The sequence below is a fragment of the Oncorhynchus mykiss genome, chromosome 10 (assembly GCF_057628025.1).
Source record: "Oncorhynchus mykiss isolate SJ-2025 chromosome 10, ASM5762802v1, whole genome shotgun sequence".
Lineage (NCBI taxonomy): Eukaryota > Metazoa > Chordata > Actinopteri > Salmoniformes > Salmonidae > Oncorhynchus > Oncorhynchus mykiss.
In genome coordinates this window covers 82,361,558-82,376,790 of record NC_143031.1, presented here as the reverse complement: position 1 = coordinate 82,376,790, position 15,233 = coordinate 82,361,558, and the positions used below count along the sequence as shown (strand labels likewise).

General features: G+C 44.4%; 1 protein-coding gene across 10 annotated transcripts in view; it reads left to right on the top strand.

The window, feature by feature from the left end:
* LOC149980500 (lysine-specific demethylase 4C-like) overlaps positions 1 to 14,907 on the top strand; it is a 54,869-nt gene extending 39,962 nt beyond the window's left edge. For 2 of the 10 annotated variants that reach the window (XM_090188113.1, XM_090188115.1), the window contains exons 18-22: positions 333 to 533; positions 2,028 to 2,195; positions 2,447 to 2,566; positions 8,751 to 8,843; positions 13,570 to 14,907. In XM_090188113.1, coding sequence (XP_090044239.1) covers positions 333 to 533; positions 2,028 to 2,195; positions 2,447 to 2,566; positions 8,751 to 8,843; positions 13,570 to 13,737 — 750 coding nt within the window. In that variant the 3' untranslated portion in view covers positions 13,738 to 14,907. Of the gene's footprint in view, positions 1 to 332; positions 576 to 2,024; positions 2,196 to 2,446; positions 2,567 to 8,750; positions 8,844 to 13,569 lie in introns of all 10 variants that reach the window. The other 8 variants (XM_090188112.1, XM_090188114.1, XM_090188108.1 and 5 more) reach the window with 6 other exon arrangements.
* Positions 14,908 to 15,233: the final 326 nt, after the last annotated feature.

Below are 15,233 nucleotides of genomic sequence, written 5' to 3'. Positions count from 1 at the left end.
AGTTGATTCTCTGTAGAAGAGTTGATTTCAGTCAGTTGTTGATTCTCTGTAGAAGAGTTGATTTCAGTCAGTTGAGTTGATTCTCTGTAGAAGAGTTGATTTCAGTCAGTTGTTGATTCTCTGTAGAAGAGTTGATTTCAGTCAGTTGAGTTGATTCTCTGTAGAAGAGTTGATTTCAGTCAGTGGAGTTGATTCTCTGTAGAAGAGTTGATTTCAGTCAGTTGAGTTGATTCTCTGTAGAAGAGTTGATTTCAGTCAGTTGAGTTGATTCTCTGTAGAAGAGTTGATTTCAGTCAGTTGAGTTGATTCTCTCTCTTTGTCTCTGTGTGTAGAAGTGTATCTACTGCCGTAAGCGCTGTGTGAGGCGTGGCCAGGGCGGGGGAGGGGCATGTATCCAGTGTTCGTGCGGTCGATGTCCCACCTCCTTCCACGTTACCTGTGCCCACGCCGCCGGGGTCACCATGGAGCCGGACGAGTGGCCTTACGTGGTGTCAATCACCTGCCACAGGCACCAATCACGGAGCTCGTCTGCTGTGAGTACTCAGAGCGGCTCGGCTTCGGTCCCTCCCACCACAGTAGGTAACACACACACACACACACACACACACACACACACACACACCAAGTAGACACACACACACCAAGTAGACACACACACACACTTGCATAAGACAGCTACACATCCATCCACATAAGCTGACCTAACAAGCACACCTACACCACGGTCCATCTCAGCCCCGCTGAACAGTTCCATTAGACACACACACACACACCAAGTAGACACACACACACACTTGCATAAGACATCCACATCCATCCACATAAGCTGACCTAACAAGCACACCTACACCACGGTCCATCTCAACCCCGCTGAACAGTTCCATTAGACATAGACACACACACACCTACACCACGGTCCATCTCAGCCCTGCTGAACAGTTCCATTAGACACACACACACACACACCTACACCACGGTCCATCTCAACCCTGCTGAACAGTTCCATTAGACACACACACACACACACCTACACCACGGTCCATCTCAACCCTGCTGAACAGTTCCATTAGACACACACACACACACACCTACACCACGGTCCATCTCAACCCCGCTGAACAGTTCCATTAGACATAGACACACACACACACCTACACCACGGTCCATCTCAGCCCTGCTGAACAGTTCCATTAGACACACACACACACACACCTACACCACGGTCCATCTCAACCCTGCTGAACAGTTCCATTAGACACACACACACACACACACCTACACCACGGTCCATCTCAACCCTGCTGAACAGTTCCATTAGACATAGACACACATGGTTACCATGGAGCTTTGAGGCTTGGTTACCATGGAGCTTTGAGGCTTGGTTACCATGGAGCTTTGAGGCTTGGTTACCATGGAGCTTTGAGGCTTGGTTACCATGGAGCTTTGAGGCTTGGTTACCATGGAGCTTTGAGGCTTGGTTACATGGAGCTTTGAGGCTTGGTTACCATGGAGCTTTGAGGCTTGGTTACCATGGAGCTTTGAGGCTTGGTTACCATGGAGCTTTGAGGCTTGGTTACCATGGAGCTTTGAGGCTTGGTTACCATGGAGCTTTGAGGCTTGGTTACCATGGAGCTTTGAGGCTTGGTTACCATGGAGCTTTGAGGCTTGGTTACCATGGAGCTTTGAGGCTTGGTTACCATGGAGCTTTGAGGCTTGGTTACCATGGAGCTTTGAGGCTTGGTTACCATGGAGCTTTGAGGCTTGGTTACCATGGAGCTTTGAGGCTTGGTTACCATGGAGCTTTGAGGCTTGGTTACCATGGAGCTTTGAGGCTTGGTTACCATGGAGCTTTGAGCCTTGGTTACCATGGAGCTTTGAGGCTTGGTTACAAATATAACTTTCTGCTAGTGACATACTCTGGTCTTTTATCCTCAGCCAGACGGTGATATCTCTCTTTCCTTCCATCTCTCTCTCTGTGTCTCTCTGTCTCTGTCTCTCTGTCTCTCTGTCTCTTTCTCTCTCAGCAGCGTGCAGCGTTTCAGAAGGACATCGTCCTGGGTCAGACCGTCATCTCCAAACACAAGAACCTGCGGTACTACAGTTCAAAGGTCACCCAGGTGACCTCCCAGACCTTCTATGAGGTCATGTTTGATGACGGATCCTTCAGCAACGACACCTACCCAGAGGACATAGTGGTGAGGAGGGATAGACAGACAGACACACACACACACACACACACACACACACACACACACACACACACACACCCAGAGGACATAGTGGTGAGGAGGGACACACACACACACACCCCCAGAGGACATAGTGGTGAGTAGGGACAACCCCCCCACCCAGAGGACATAGTGGTGAGTAGGGACAACCACCCCACCCAGAGGACATAGTGGTGAGGAGGGACACACCATTGAGCTCCTCTCTCCTGTCCTCCCAGAGCCGGGACTGTGCCTGTCTCGGTCCTCCAGAAGTAGGGGAGGCTGTCCAGGTGAAGTGGCCTGATGGACTCTTCTATGGAGCCAAATACCAGGGATCCAACACCTCGCATATGTACCAGGTAAACACACACACACACACACACACACACACACACACACACACACACACACAGATACAGACACACACACACACACACAGATACAGATACACACACACACACAGATACAGACACACACACACACACACACAGATACACACACACACACACATACACACACACACAGTACCAGTCAAAAGTTTGGACACACCTACTCATTCAATGGTTTCTTTATTTGGACTATGTTCTACATTGTAGAATAATAGTGACGACATCAGAACTATGAAATAACACATGGAATCGTGTAGTAACCAAAAAAATGTTAAACAAATCAAAATATGTTATATTTGAGATTCTTCAAAGTAGTTACCCTTTGCCTCGATGACAGCTTTGCACACTCATGGCGTTCTCTCAACCAGCTTCATGGTAGTCTCACCCGGAATGCATTTCAATTAACAGGTGTGCCTTGTTAAAAGTGAATTTGTGGAATTTATTTCCTTAACCTCTCTAGGGGGTGTGGGACGGTAGCGTCCCACCTGGCCAACATCCAGTGAAATTGCAGAGCGCCAAATTCACAAACAGAAATACTCGTTATAAAAATTAATAACATACAAGTGTTATACATCGGTTTAAAGATTAACTTCTTGTTAATCGAACCACGGTGTCACATTTCAAAAAGGCTTTACGGCGAAAGCACACCATGCGATTATCTGAGAACAGCGCCCATCAGACAAGTCATTACAAACAGTTACCAGCCAAGTAGAGGAGATACACAAGTCAGAAATAGTGATAAAATGAATCACTTACCTTTGATGATCTTCATATGGTTGCGCACTCACAAGATTCCCATTTACTCAATAAATGTTTGTTTTATTCGATAAAGTACCTCTTTATATCCAAAAACCTCCGTTTGGTTCAGTAATCCACAGGATCAAAGGCAGTCACAACAGGCAAACGAAAAATCCGAAAAGTATCAGTAAAGTTCGTAGAAACATGTCATACGATGTTTATAATCGATCCTCAGGTTGTTTTTTAGTCATAATAATCAATAATATTTCAACCGGACAAAAGCTTCGTCAATATAAAAGGAAAACAAGAAAGGCTCTCAGTCGCGTGCATGAAAAACCTCTGGGACATGGCAGTGTCCACTCATTCAGACTGCTCTTACGCCCTCATTTTTCAGAATACAAGCCCGAAACAATTTCTAAAGACATCTTCTAGTGGAAGTGCAATTTGAGTCCTAAGTCAATGGAATTTGTATAGGCAGTCAATGGAAAACTACAAACATAAAAAAAATCCCACTTCCTGGATGGATTTTTCTCAGGTTTTCGCCTGCCATTTGAGTTCTGTTATACTCACAGACATTATTATAACAGTTTTAGAAACTTTGGATTGTTTTCTATCCAAATATACTAATTATATACATATCCGAGCTTCTGGGTCTGAGTAGCAGGCAGTTTACTTTGGGCACGCTTTTCATCCGGAGATGAAAATAGTGCCCCCTACCCCTTGTGAGGTTAATGCGTTTGAGCCAATCTGTTACGGGTGGTATACAGAAGACAGCCCTATTTGGTAAAAGACCAAGTCCATATTATGGCAAGAACAGCTCAAATCAGCAAAGAGAAACGACAGTCCATCATTACTTTAAGACATGAAGGTCAGTCAGTTCAGAAAATTAAGAACTTTGAAAGTTTCTTCAAGTGCAGTCGCAAAAACCATCAAGCGCTGTGATGAAACTGGCTCTCATGAGGACCGCCACAGGAAAGGAAGACCCAGAGTTACCTCTGCTGCAGAGGATACGTTTATTAGAGGTAACTGCACCTCAGACTGCAGCCCAAATAAATGCTTCACAGAGTTCTAAAAAACAGACACATCTCAACACCAACTGTTCAGAGGAGACTGAGTGAATCAGGCCTTCATGGTCCAATTGCTGCATCCATGCACTTATTTGACTTTCGTGACACACTGCAGCCATTACTTAAAGGTGTTAGACCAGAACCAGAACCAAGACAGGACACACTGCACCCATACAGGTGTTAGACCAGAACCAGAACCAAGACAGGACACACTGCACCCATACAGGTGTTAGACCAGAACCAGAACCAAGACGGGACACACTGCACCCATACAGGTGTTAGACCAGAACCAGAACCAAGACAGGACACACTGCACCCATACAGGTGTTAGACCAGAACCAGAACCAAGACGGGACACACTGCACCCATACAGGTGTTAGACCTGAACCAGAACCAAGACAGGACACACTGCACCCATACAGGTGTTAGACCAGAACCAGAACCAAGACAGGACACACTGCACCCATACAGGTGTTAGACCTGAACCAGAACCAAGACAGGACACACTGCACCCATACAGGTGTTAGACCAGAACCAGAACCAAGACAGGACACACTGCAGCCGTTACATACAGGTGTTAGACCAGAACCAGAACCAGGACAGGACACAGGGCAGTAAACGGAACTCACTCAACTTTTGTCATCTTTAGTCCCCTGAACTCAGTGACTTTAACCAGTCTGTAAGTTCTATGTAGAGAGAGAGAGAGAGACTGGCAAAGAGAGGGAGAGGATTGAGAAAACAGATGGAGAGAGATGGCGAGAGAGAGAGGGAGAGCGTGAGAGATGATGGAGGAGAATGAGGTGGCGATGATCTGCATTATTTAAACATGATGAAATATTCACCAAGTAAAGATGGTGGAGAAACAACCACTTAAGTCTCCAGTTTGGTTTAGTTCTCTCTCTGTGGGAACGCGTGTTATGTTGCACAACTGCCTCTGACGCACGGGGGGCTGCTCTGTGACGACGGTTTAGAAAAGTGTTAACGGGGAAAAAAAAACTTCCTCCACACGTTTAGGTGGAGAGAGGTGGGGAGAGGTGGGTTGAGGTGGAGAGAGATGGGTTAAGGTGGGTTGAGGTGGAGAGAGGTGGGTTAAGGTGGAGAGAGGTGGGTTAAGGTGGAGAGAGGTGGGTTGAGGTGGAGAGAGGTGGGGAGAGGTGACGAGAGTTGGGTTAACTTGGAGAGAGGTGGGTTGAGGTGGAGAGAAGTGGAGAGTGGTGGGTTGAGGTGGGTTGAGGTGGAGAGAGGTGGGTTGAGGTGGAGAGAAGTGGAGAGAGGTGGGTTGAGATGGAGAGAGGTGGGTTGAGGTGGAGAGAGGTGGAGAGAGGTGGGTTAAAGTAGAGAGGGGGTTGAGGTGGAGAGAGGTGGGTTAAGGTGGAGAGAGGTGGGTTGAGGTGGGTTAAGGTAGAGAGGGGATTGAGGTGGAGAGAGGTGGGTTAAGGTGGAGAGAAGTGGAGAGAGGTGGGTTGAGGTGGAGAGAGGTGGAGAGAGGTGGGTTGAGGTGGCGAGAGGTGGAGAGAGGTGGAGAGTGGTGTGTTTAGGTGGAGAGAGGTGTGTTGAGGTGGCGAGAGGTGGAGAGAGGTGGGTTGAGGTGGAGAGAGGTGGGTTGAGGTGGAGAGAGATGGGTTGAGGTGGAGAGAGATGGGTTGAGGTGGAGAGAGATGGGTTGAGGTGGCGAGAGTTGGGTTAAGGTGGAGAGAAGTGGAGAGAGTTGGGTTGAGGTGGAGAGAGTTGGGTTGAGGTGGAGAGAGTTGGGTTGAGGTGGAGAGAGTTGGGTTGATGTGGAGAGAGTTGGGTTGATGTGGAGAGAGGTGGGTTGAGGTGGAGAGAGGTGGGTTGAGGTGGAGAGAGGTGGGTTGAGGTGGAGAGAGGTGGGTTGAGGTGGAGAGAGGTGGGTTGAGGTGGAGAGAGTTGGGTTGAGGTGGAGAGTTGGGTTGAGGTGGGTTGAGGTGGAGAGAGGTGGGTTGAGGTGGAGAGAGGTGGGTTGAGGTGGAGAGAGATGGGTTGAGGTGGAGAGAGGTGGCGAGAGGTGGGTTAAGGTGGAGAGAGGTGGGTTGAGGTGGCGAGAGGTGGGTTAAGGTGGCGAGAGGTGGGTTGAGGTGGCGAGAGGTGGGTTGAGGTGGGTTAAGGTGGAGAGAGGTGGGTTAAGGTGGAGAGAGGTGGGTTAAGGTGGAGAGAGGTGGTTTAAGGTGGAGAGAGGTGGGTTAAGGTGGAGAGAGGTGGGTTAAGGTGGAGAGAGGTAGGTTGAGGTGACGAGAGGTGCGTTAAGTTGGAGAGAGTTGGGGAGAGTTGACGAGAGTTGGGTTAAGGTGGAGAGAGGTGGGTTGAGGTGGAGAGAAGTGGAGAGAGGTGGGTTGAGGTGGAGAGAGGTGGGTTGAGGTGGGTTAAGGTGGAGAGAGGTGGGTTAAGGTGGAGAGAGGTGGGTTAAGGTGGAGAGAGGTGGGTTAAGGTGGAGAGAGGTGGGTTAAGGTGGAGAGAGGTGGGTTAAGGTGGAGAGAGGTGGGTTAAGGTGGAGAGAGGTGGGTTAAGGTGGAGAGAGGTGGGTTAAGGTGGAGAGAGGTGGGTTAAGGTGGAGAGAGGTGGGTTAAGGTGGAGAGAGGTGGGTTAAGGTGGAGAGAGGTGGGTTAAGGTGGAGAGAGGTGGGTTAAGGTGGAGAGAGGTGGGTTAAGGTGGAGAGAGGTAGGTTGAGGTGACGAGAGGTGGGTTAAGTTGGAGAGAGTTGGGGAGAGTTGACGAGAGTTGGGTTAAGGTGGAGAGAGGTGGGTTGAGGTGACGAGGTGGGTTGAGGTGGAGAGAAGTGGAGAGAGGTGGGTTGAGGTGGAGAGAGGTGGGTTGAGGTGGAGAGAGGTGGGTTGGGGTGGAGAGAGGTGGCGAGAGGTGGGTTAAGGTGGAGAGAGGTGGGTTAAGGTGGAGAGAGGTGGGTTAAGGTGGAGAGAGGTGGCGAGAGGTAGGTTGAGGTGACGAGGTGGGTTGAAAGGACGAGGTGGGTTGAGGTGGAGAGAGGTGGAGAGAGGTGGCGAGAGGTGGGTTAAGGTGGAGAGAGGTGGAGAGAGATGGGTTGAGGTGGAGAGAGGTGGGTTGAGGTGGAGAGAGGTGGGTTGAGGTGGAGAGGTGGCTTAAGGTGGAGAGAGAGGTGGGTTGAGGTTGGTTAAGGTGGAGAGAGGTGGGTTAATGTGGAGAGAGGTGGGTTAATGTGGAGAGAGGTGGGTTAATGTGGAGAGAGGTGGGTTAAGGTGGAGAGAGAGGTGGGTTAAGGTGGAGAGAGAGGTGGAGAGAGTTGGGTTAAGGTGGAGAGAGTTGGGTTAAGGTGGAGAGAGGTGGGGAGAGAGGTGGGTTAAGGTGGAGAGGGGTGGGTTAAGGTGGAGAGGGGTGGGTTAAGGTGGAGAGGGGTGGGTTAAGGTGGAGAGGGGTGGGTTAAGGTGGAGAGGGGTGGGTTAAGGTGGAGAGGGGTGGGTTAAGGTGGACAGAGGTGGGTTAAGGTGGAGAGGGGTGGGTTAAGGTGGAGAGGGGTGGGTTAAGGTGGAGAGGGGTGGGTTAAGGTGGAGAGGGGTGGGTTAAGGTGGAGAGGGGTGGGTTAAGGTGGAGAGGGGTGGGTTAAGGTGGACAGAGGTGGGTTAAGGTGGAGAGAGGTGGGTTGAGGTGGAGAGATAGGTGGGTTAAGGTGGAGAGGGGTGGGTTAAGGTGGAGAGGGGTGGGTTAAGGTGGAGAGGGGTGGGTTAAGGTGGAGAGGGGTGGGTTAAGGTGGAGAGGGGTGGGTTGAGGTGGAGAGATAGGTGGGTTAAGGTGGAGAGGGGTGGGTTAAGGTGGAGAGGGGTGGGTTAAGGTGGAGAGGGGTGGGTTAAGGTGGAGAGGGGTGGGTTAAGGTGGAGAGGGGTGGGTTAAGGTATGCCTAAACCACTCTCTGATGCAGGTACTGCTCAGTGATGCCAGATGGGAGGTTTTATAATGTGTAAATTGTCCTTTTAATAGCTTTAATAGGTAGATGGAGGTTTAATAATATTTAATAACTTTATTCGGTAGATGGAGGTTTAATAATATTTAATAACTTTAATAGGTAGATGGATAGACAGAAGGTTTAATAGCTTTGATAGTAACTTAACATTAGTATTAAGTAGTGGTCAGATATTAAATCAACATTTCATCTAACCATGAGGAAGAGTGTGTAGAAATGTATCACATTTATGGACAGAAACTGAATATAACTGGATTATATAATATCCACAGAATACATTGATGTGTATTAAGGTCTGTGTCTGTGTCATGTATGTATGTATGTATGTATGTGTGTATGTGTGTCTGTGTGTGTGTGTGTGTGTGTGTGTGTGTGTGTGTGTGTGTGTGGGGTTTCCCAGGTGGAGTTTGAGGATGGTTCCCAGGTGGTAGCTAAGCGAGAGGATGTCTATACTCTGGATGAAGACCTTCCCAAAAAGGTGAAAGGGCGACTCGTAAGTACTGCCCTCGCTGAACATCTACTGGCCTGTGTGGTCCTGTGTTGTTTATAGTGTGATATGATGCTATTATACACTACATGACCAAAAGTATGTGGATAGATATAGATATATACTATACTAGAATGTATAGACTCTGATCTATATACTATACTAGACTGACTGTATGGACTCTGATCTATATACTATACTAGACTGACTGTATCTACTAGACTGACTGTATCTACTATACTAGACTGACTGTATCTACTAGACTGACTGTATCTACTATACTAGACTGACTGTATCTACTAGACTGACTGTATCTACTAGACTGACTGTATCTACTATACTAGACTGACTGTATCTACTATACTAGACTGACTGTATCTACTATACTAGACTGACTGTATCTACTAGACTGACTATATATACTAGACTGACTGTATCTACTATACTAGACTGACTATATCTACTATACTAGACTGACTGTATATACTATACTAGACTGACTGTAAATACTATACTAGACTGACTGTATCTACTATACTAGACTGACTGTATCTACTATACTAGACTGACTGTATCTACTATACTAGACTGACTGTATCTACTATACTAGACTGACTGTATATACTATACTAGACTGACTGTATCTACTATACTATACTGTATCTACTATACTAGACTGACTGTATATACTATACTATACTGTATCTACTATACTAGACTGACTATATATACTATACTATACTGTATCTACTAGACTGACTGTATCTACTAGACTGACTGTATCTACTATACTAGACTGACTGTATCTACTATACTAGACTGACTGTATCTACTATACTAGACTGACTGTATCTACTATACTAGACTGACTGTATCTACTATACTAGACTGACTGTATCTACTATACTGACTGTATCTACTATACTAGACTGACTGTATCTACTATACTGACTGTATCTACTATACTAGACTGACTGTATCTACTATACTGACTGTATCTACTATTCTAGACTGACTGTATCTACTATACTAGACTGACTGTATCTACTATACTAGACTGACTGTATCTACTATACTAGACTGACTGTATCTACTAGACTGACTGTATCTACTATACTATACTGACTGTATCTACTATACTAGACTGACTGTATCTACTATACTAGACTGACTGTATCTACTATACTAGACTGACTGTATATACTATACTATACTGACTGTATCTACTATACTAGACTGACTGTATCTACTATACTAGACTGACTGTATCTACTATACTAGACTGACTGTATCTACTATACTAGACTGACTGTATCTACTATTCTAGACTGACTGTATCTACTATACTAGACTGACTGTATCTACTATACTAGACTGACTGTATCTACTATACTAGACTGACTGTATCTACTATACTGACTGTATCTACTATACTAGACTGACTGTATCTACTAGACTGACTGTATCTACTATACTAGACTGACTGTATCTACTAGACTGACTGTATCTACTATACTAGACTGACTGTATCTACTATACTAGACTGACTGTATCTACTATACTGACTGTATCTACTATACTAGACTGACTGTATCTACTATACTGACTGTATCTACTATACTAGACTGACTGTATCTACTAGACTGACTGTATCTACTATACTAGACTGACTGTATCTACTATACTAGACTGACTGTATCTACTATACTGACTGTATCTACTATACTGACTGTATCTACTATACTAGACTGACTGTATCTACTAGACTGACTGTATCTACTATACTAGACTGACTGTATCTACTATACTAGACTGACTGTATCTACTAGACTGACTGTATCTACTAGACTAGACTGACTGTATCTACTATACTAGACTGACTATCTACTAGACTGACTGTATCTACTAGACTGACTGTATCTACTAGACTGACTGTATCTACTATACTAGACTGACTGTATCTACTATACTAGACTGACTGTATCTACTATACTAGACTGACTGTATCTACTATACTAGACTGACTGTATCTACTATACTAGACTGACTGTATCTACTAGACTGACTGTATCTACTAGACTGACTGTATCTACTATACTAGACTGACTGTATCTACTATACTAGACTGACTGTATCTACTAGACTGACTGTATCTACTAGACTGACTGTATCTACTATACTAGACTGACTGTATCTACTATACTAGACTGACTGTATCTACTATACTAGACTGACTGTATCTACTATACTGACTGTATCTACTATACTAGACTGACTGTATCTACTAGACTGACTGTATCTACTATACTAGACTGACTGTATCTACTATACTAGACTGACTGTATCTACTAGACTGACTGTATCTACTATACTAGACTGACTGTATCTACTAGACTGACTGTATCTACTATACTAGACTGACTGTATCTACTAGACTGACTGTATCTACTAGACTGACTGTATCTACTATACTAGACTGACTGTATCTACTATACTAGACTGACTGTATCTACTATACTAGACTGACTGTATCTACTATACTGACTGTATCTACTATACTAGACTGACTGTATCTACTAGACTGACTGTATCTACTATACTAGACTGACTGTATCTACTATACTAGACTGACTGTATCTACTAGACTGACTGTATCTACTAGACTAGACTGACTGTATCTACTATACTAGACTGACTATCTACTAGACTGACTGTATCTACTAGACTGACTGTATCTACTAGACTGACTGTATCTACTATACTAGACTGACTGTATCTACTATACTAGACTGACTGTATCTACTATACTAGACTGACTGTATCTACTATACTAGACTGACTGTATCTACTATACTAGACTGACTGTATCTACTATACTGACTGTATCTACTATACTAGACTGACTGTATCTACTAGACTGACTGTATCTACTAGACTGACTGTATCTACTATACTAGACTGACTGTATCTACTATACTAGACTGACTGTATCTACTATACTAGACTGACTGTATCTACTATACTGACTGTATCTACTATACTAGACTGACTGTATCTACTAGACTGACTGTATCTACTATACTAGACTGACTGTATCTACTAGACTGACTGTATCTACTATACTAGACTGACTGTATCTACTATACTAGACTGACTGTATCTACTATACTAGACTGACTGTATCTACTATACTAGACTGACTGTATCTACTATACTAGACTGACTGTATAGACTCTGATCTATATACTATACTACTATACTAGACTGACTGTATCTACTAGACTGACTGAATGGACTCGGATCTATATACCATACTACTATACTAGACTGACTGTATATACTATACTAGACTGACTATGGACTCAGATCTATATACTATACTACTATACTAGACTGACTGTATCTACTATACTAGACTGACTATGGACTCAGATCTATAGACTATACTACTATACTAGACTGACTGTATCTACTATACTAGACTGACTGAATGGACTCGGATCTATATACTATACTACTATACTAGACTGACTGTATATACTATACTATACTAGACTGACTATGGACTCAGATCTATATACTATACTACTATACTAGACTGACTGTATCTACTATACTAGACTGACTATGGACTCAGATCTATATACTATACTTGACTCACTGTATGGATTGATCTACAGTGGGGCAAAAAAGTATTTAGTCAGCCACCAATTGTGCAAGTTCTCCCACTTAAAAAGATGAGAGAGGCCTGTAATTTTCATCATAGGTACACTTCAACTATGACAGACAAAATGAGAACAAAAATCCAGAAAATCACATTGTAGGATTTTTAATGAATTTATTTGCAAATTATGGTGGAAAATAAGTATTTGGTCACCTACAAACAAGCAAGATTTCTGGCTCTCACAGACCTGTAACTTCTTCTTTAAGAGGCTCCTCTGTCCTTTACTTGTTACCTGTATTAATGGCACCTGTTTGAACTTGTTATCAGTATAAAAGACACCTGTCCACAACCTCAAACAGTCACACTACAAACTCCACTATGGCCAAGACCAAAGAGCTGTCAAAGGACACCATACTAGACTGACCAGATCTACTATACTAACTGACTGTGTCTACTATACTAGACTGACTGTATCTACTATACTAGACTGACTGTATCTACTATACTAGACTGACTGTATCTACTATACTAGACTGACTGTATCTACTATACTAGACTGACTGTATCTACTATACTAGACTGACTGTATCTACTATACTAGACTGACTGTATCTACTATACTAGACTGACTGTATAGACTCTGATCTATATACTATACTACTATACTAGACTGACTGTATCTACTATACTAGACTGACTGTATCTACTATACTAGACTGACTGTATAGACTCTGATCTATATACTATACTACTATACTAGACTGACTGTATCTACTATACTAGACTGACTGTATCTACTATACTAGACTGACTGTATAGACTCAGATCTATATACTATACTACTATACTAGACTGACTGTATATACTATACTAGACTGACTATCTATGGTACTAGACTGACTGTATAGACTCTGATCTATATACTATACTACTATACTAGACTGACTATATCTACTATACTAGACTGACTGTATCTACTGTACTAGACTGACTGTATGGACTCTGACTCTATGTACCACATTTGTACCTGTATGTTTATCTCCTTCTCTCCTCTCTCCTTCTCTCCAGTCGACGGCATCCAGCATGCGTTTCCAGGACGCCTTCTTCACGACCCAGGGAGAGAGGAAGAGACAGAGAACGCCCAACTCCCGTTTCCAGAAAGACTATGTGGCCCTCCCAGGCCTCCTCACCGCCAGCCAGAGCACATGGGAGCCCCGCAGCCCTAAAGGGAAATGATAGAGGGGTGGAGAGGTGGATGGAGTGATGACAAATGAATGCACTGATGTATGTGTGCGTGGGTGTAGCTGTGGGATGTGAAGGTGTGTGTGTGTGTGTGTGTGTCGGGGGGGGGGGGGGGGGGGGGGGAAAGAGGGCTGGGCAGAGGACCATTTTGATTGGACTGTATTGTCCTGAAGAAAGGTTATCATGCGCGTTGTGGTGGTTACCCAGTGCTTTCTCATAAGTCAGGGAATTCAAAACAACAACAACAAATATTTGTCACCTGAGTTGCATTTTTTTTTTTTTATAATAAAAAGACAAACACACATGTTCTTTGTATATCTACAAAAACAAACGGAGCTTCTTCTTCTTCTAAACAAGCCTACAATACAGTAACGTTTTGGAATCTGTTGTGTCTACATGAGGATTAGGAATCTGTTGTGTCTACATGAGGATTTGGAATCTGTTGTATCTACATGAGGATTTGGAATCTGTTGTGTCTACATGAGGATTTGGAATCTGTTGTAATCTACATGAGGATTTGGAATCTGTTGTATCTACATGAGGATTTGGAATCTGTTGTATCTACATGAGGATTTGGAATCTGTTGTATCTACATGAGGATTTATTTTTTAATATGAATGCATCCCCAGTCCCAGCCTGTGTCCCAAATGACACCCTATTCCCTATATACTGGGCCCTGGTTTAAAAGTAGTGCACTTCTATAAGGGAATAAGGTGCTATTTGGGAGGCTGTCCCAGTGTTTTCCCTCTCCGCATGTCAGCTGTCTTCTGCTACTTCTTCTCCTCGGCCGCGTCTCCATACTCTCAGAGCGGCTTCCTCTCCTCATTTCCTTGTATACTTGTCTCCTTTCCTTGTATCCTCCATTTCACACTGACCCCGAAAGGACTGGACAGGCGAAGGCGAACACGCGAAAGACATCGGACCGTTTTTGACATTGCTTTAATTTGTCTGGGTCTTGCCAGATCAGTGCAGATTAAGTCGAGGGGGTTGAGGAAAAAGGAGACGAGAAGAGGAAGCAACCAGAGTTGCTACTGTCGCTGTGTTGAATAAAAACACGGCGATCTAATTATTTAATTTAATATTTGTATTTATTTTTGGGGGCTTTCAAAAAAAGTTAAAGTATTGCTAACTGCTGTAAGGAAACCAATAAATAACTTCCATGTCCTGCTTTGTTTGTTATGATTTGACGAGGCAGGAGGGAGCGATGAGGCAGGAGGGAGCGATGAGGCAGGAGTGAGCGTGTTGTTGTATAGTAGAATGAATGATTTGACGAGGCAGGAGTGAGCGACGAGGCAGGAGTGAGCGACGAGGCAGGAGTGAGCGTGTTGTATAGGTAGAATGAATGATTTGATGAGGCAGGAGTGAGCGTGTTGTTGTATAGTCAGAATGAATGATTTGACGAGGCAGGAGTGAGCGTGTTGTATAGTAGAATGAATGATTTGATGAGGCAGGAGTGAGCGTGTTGTATAGGTAGAATGAATGATTTGACG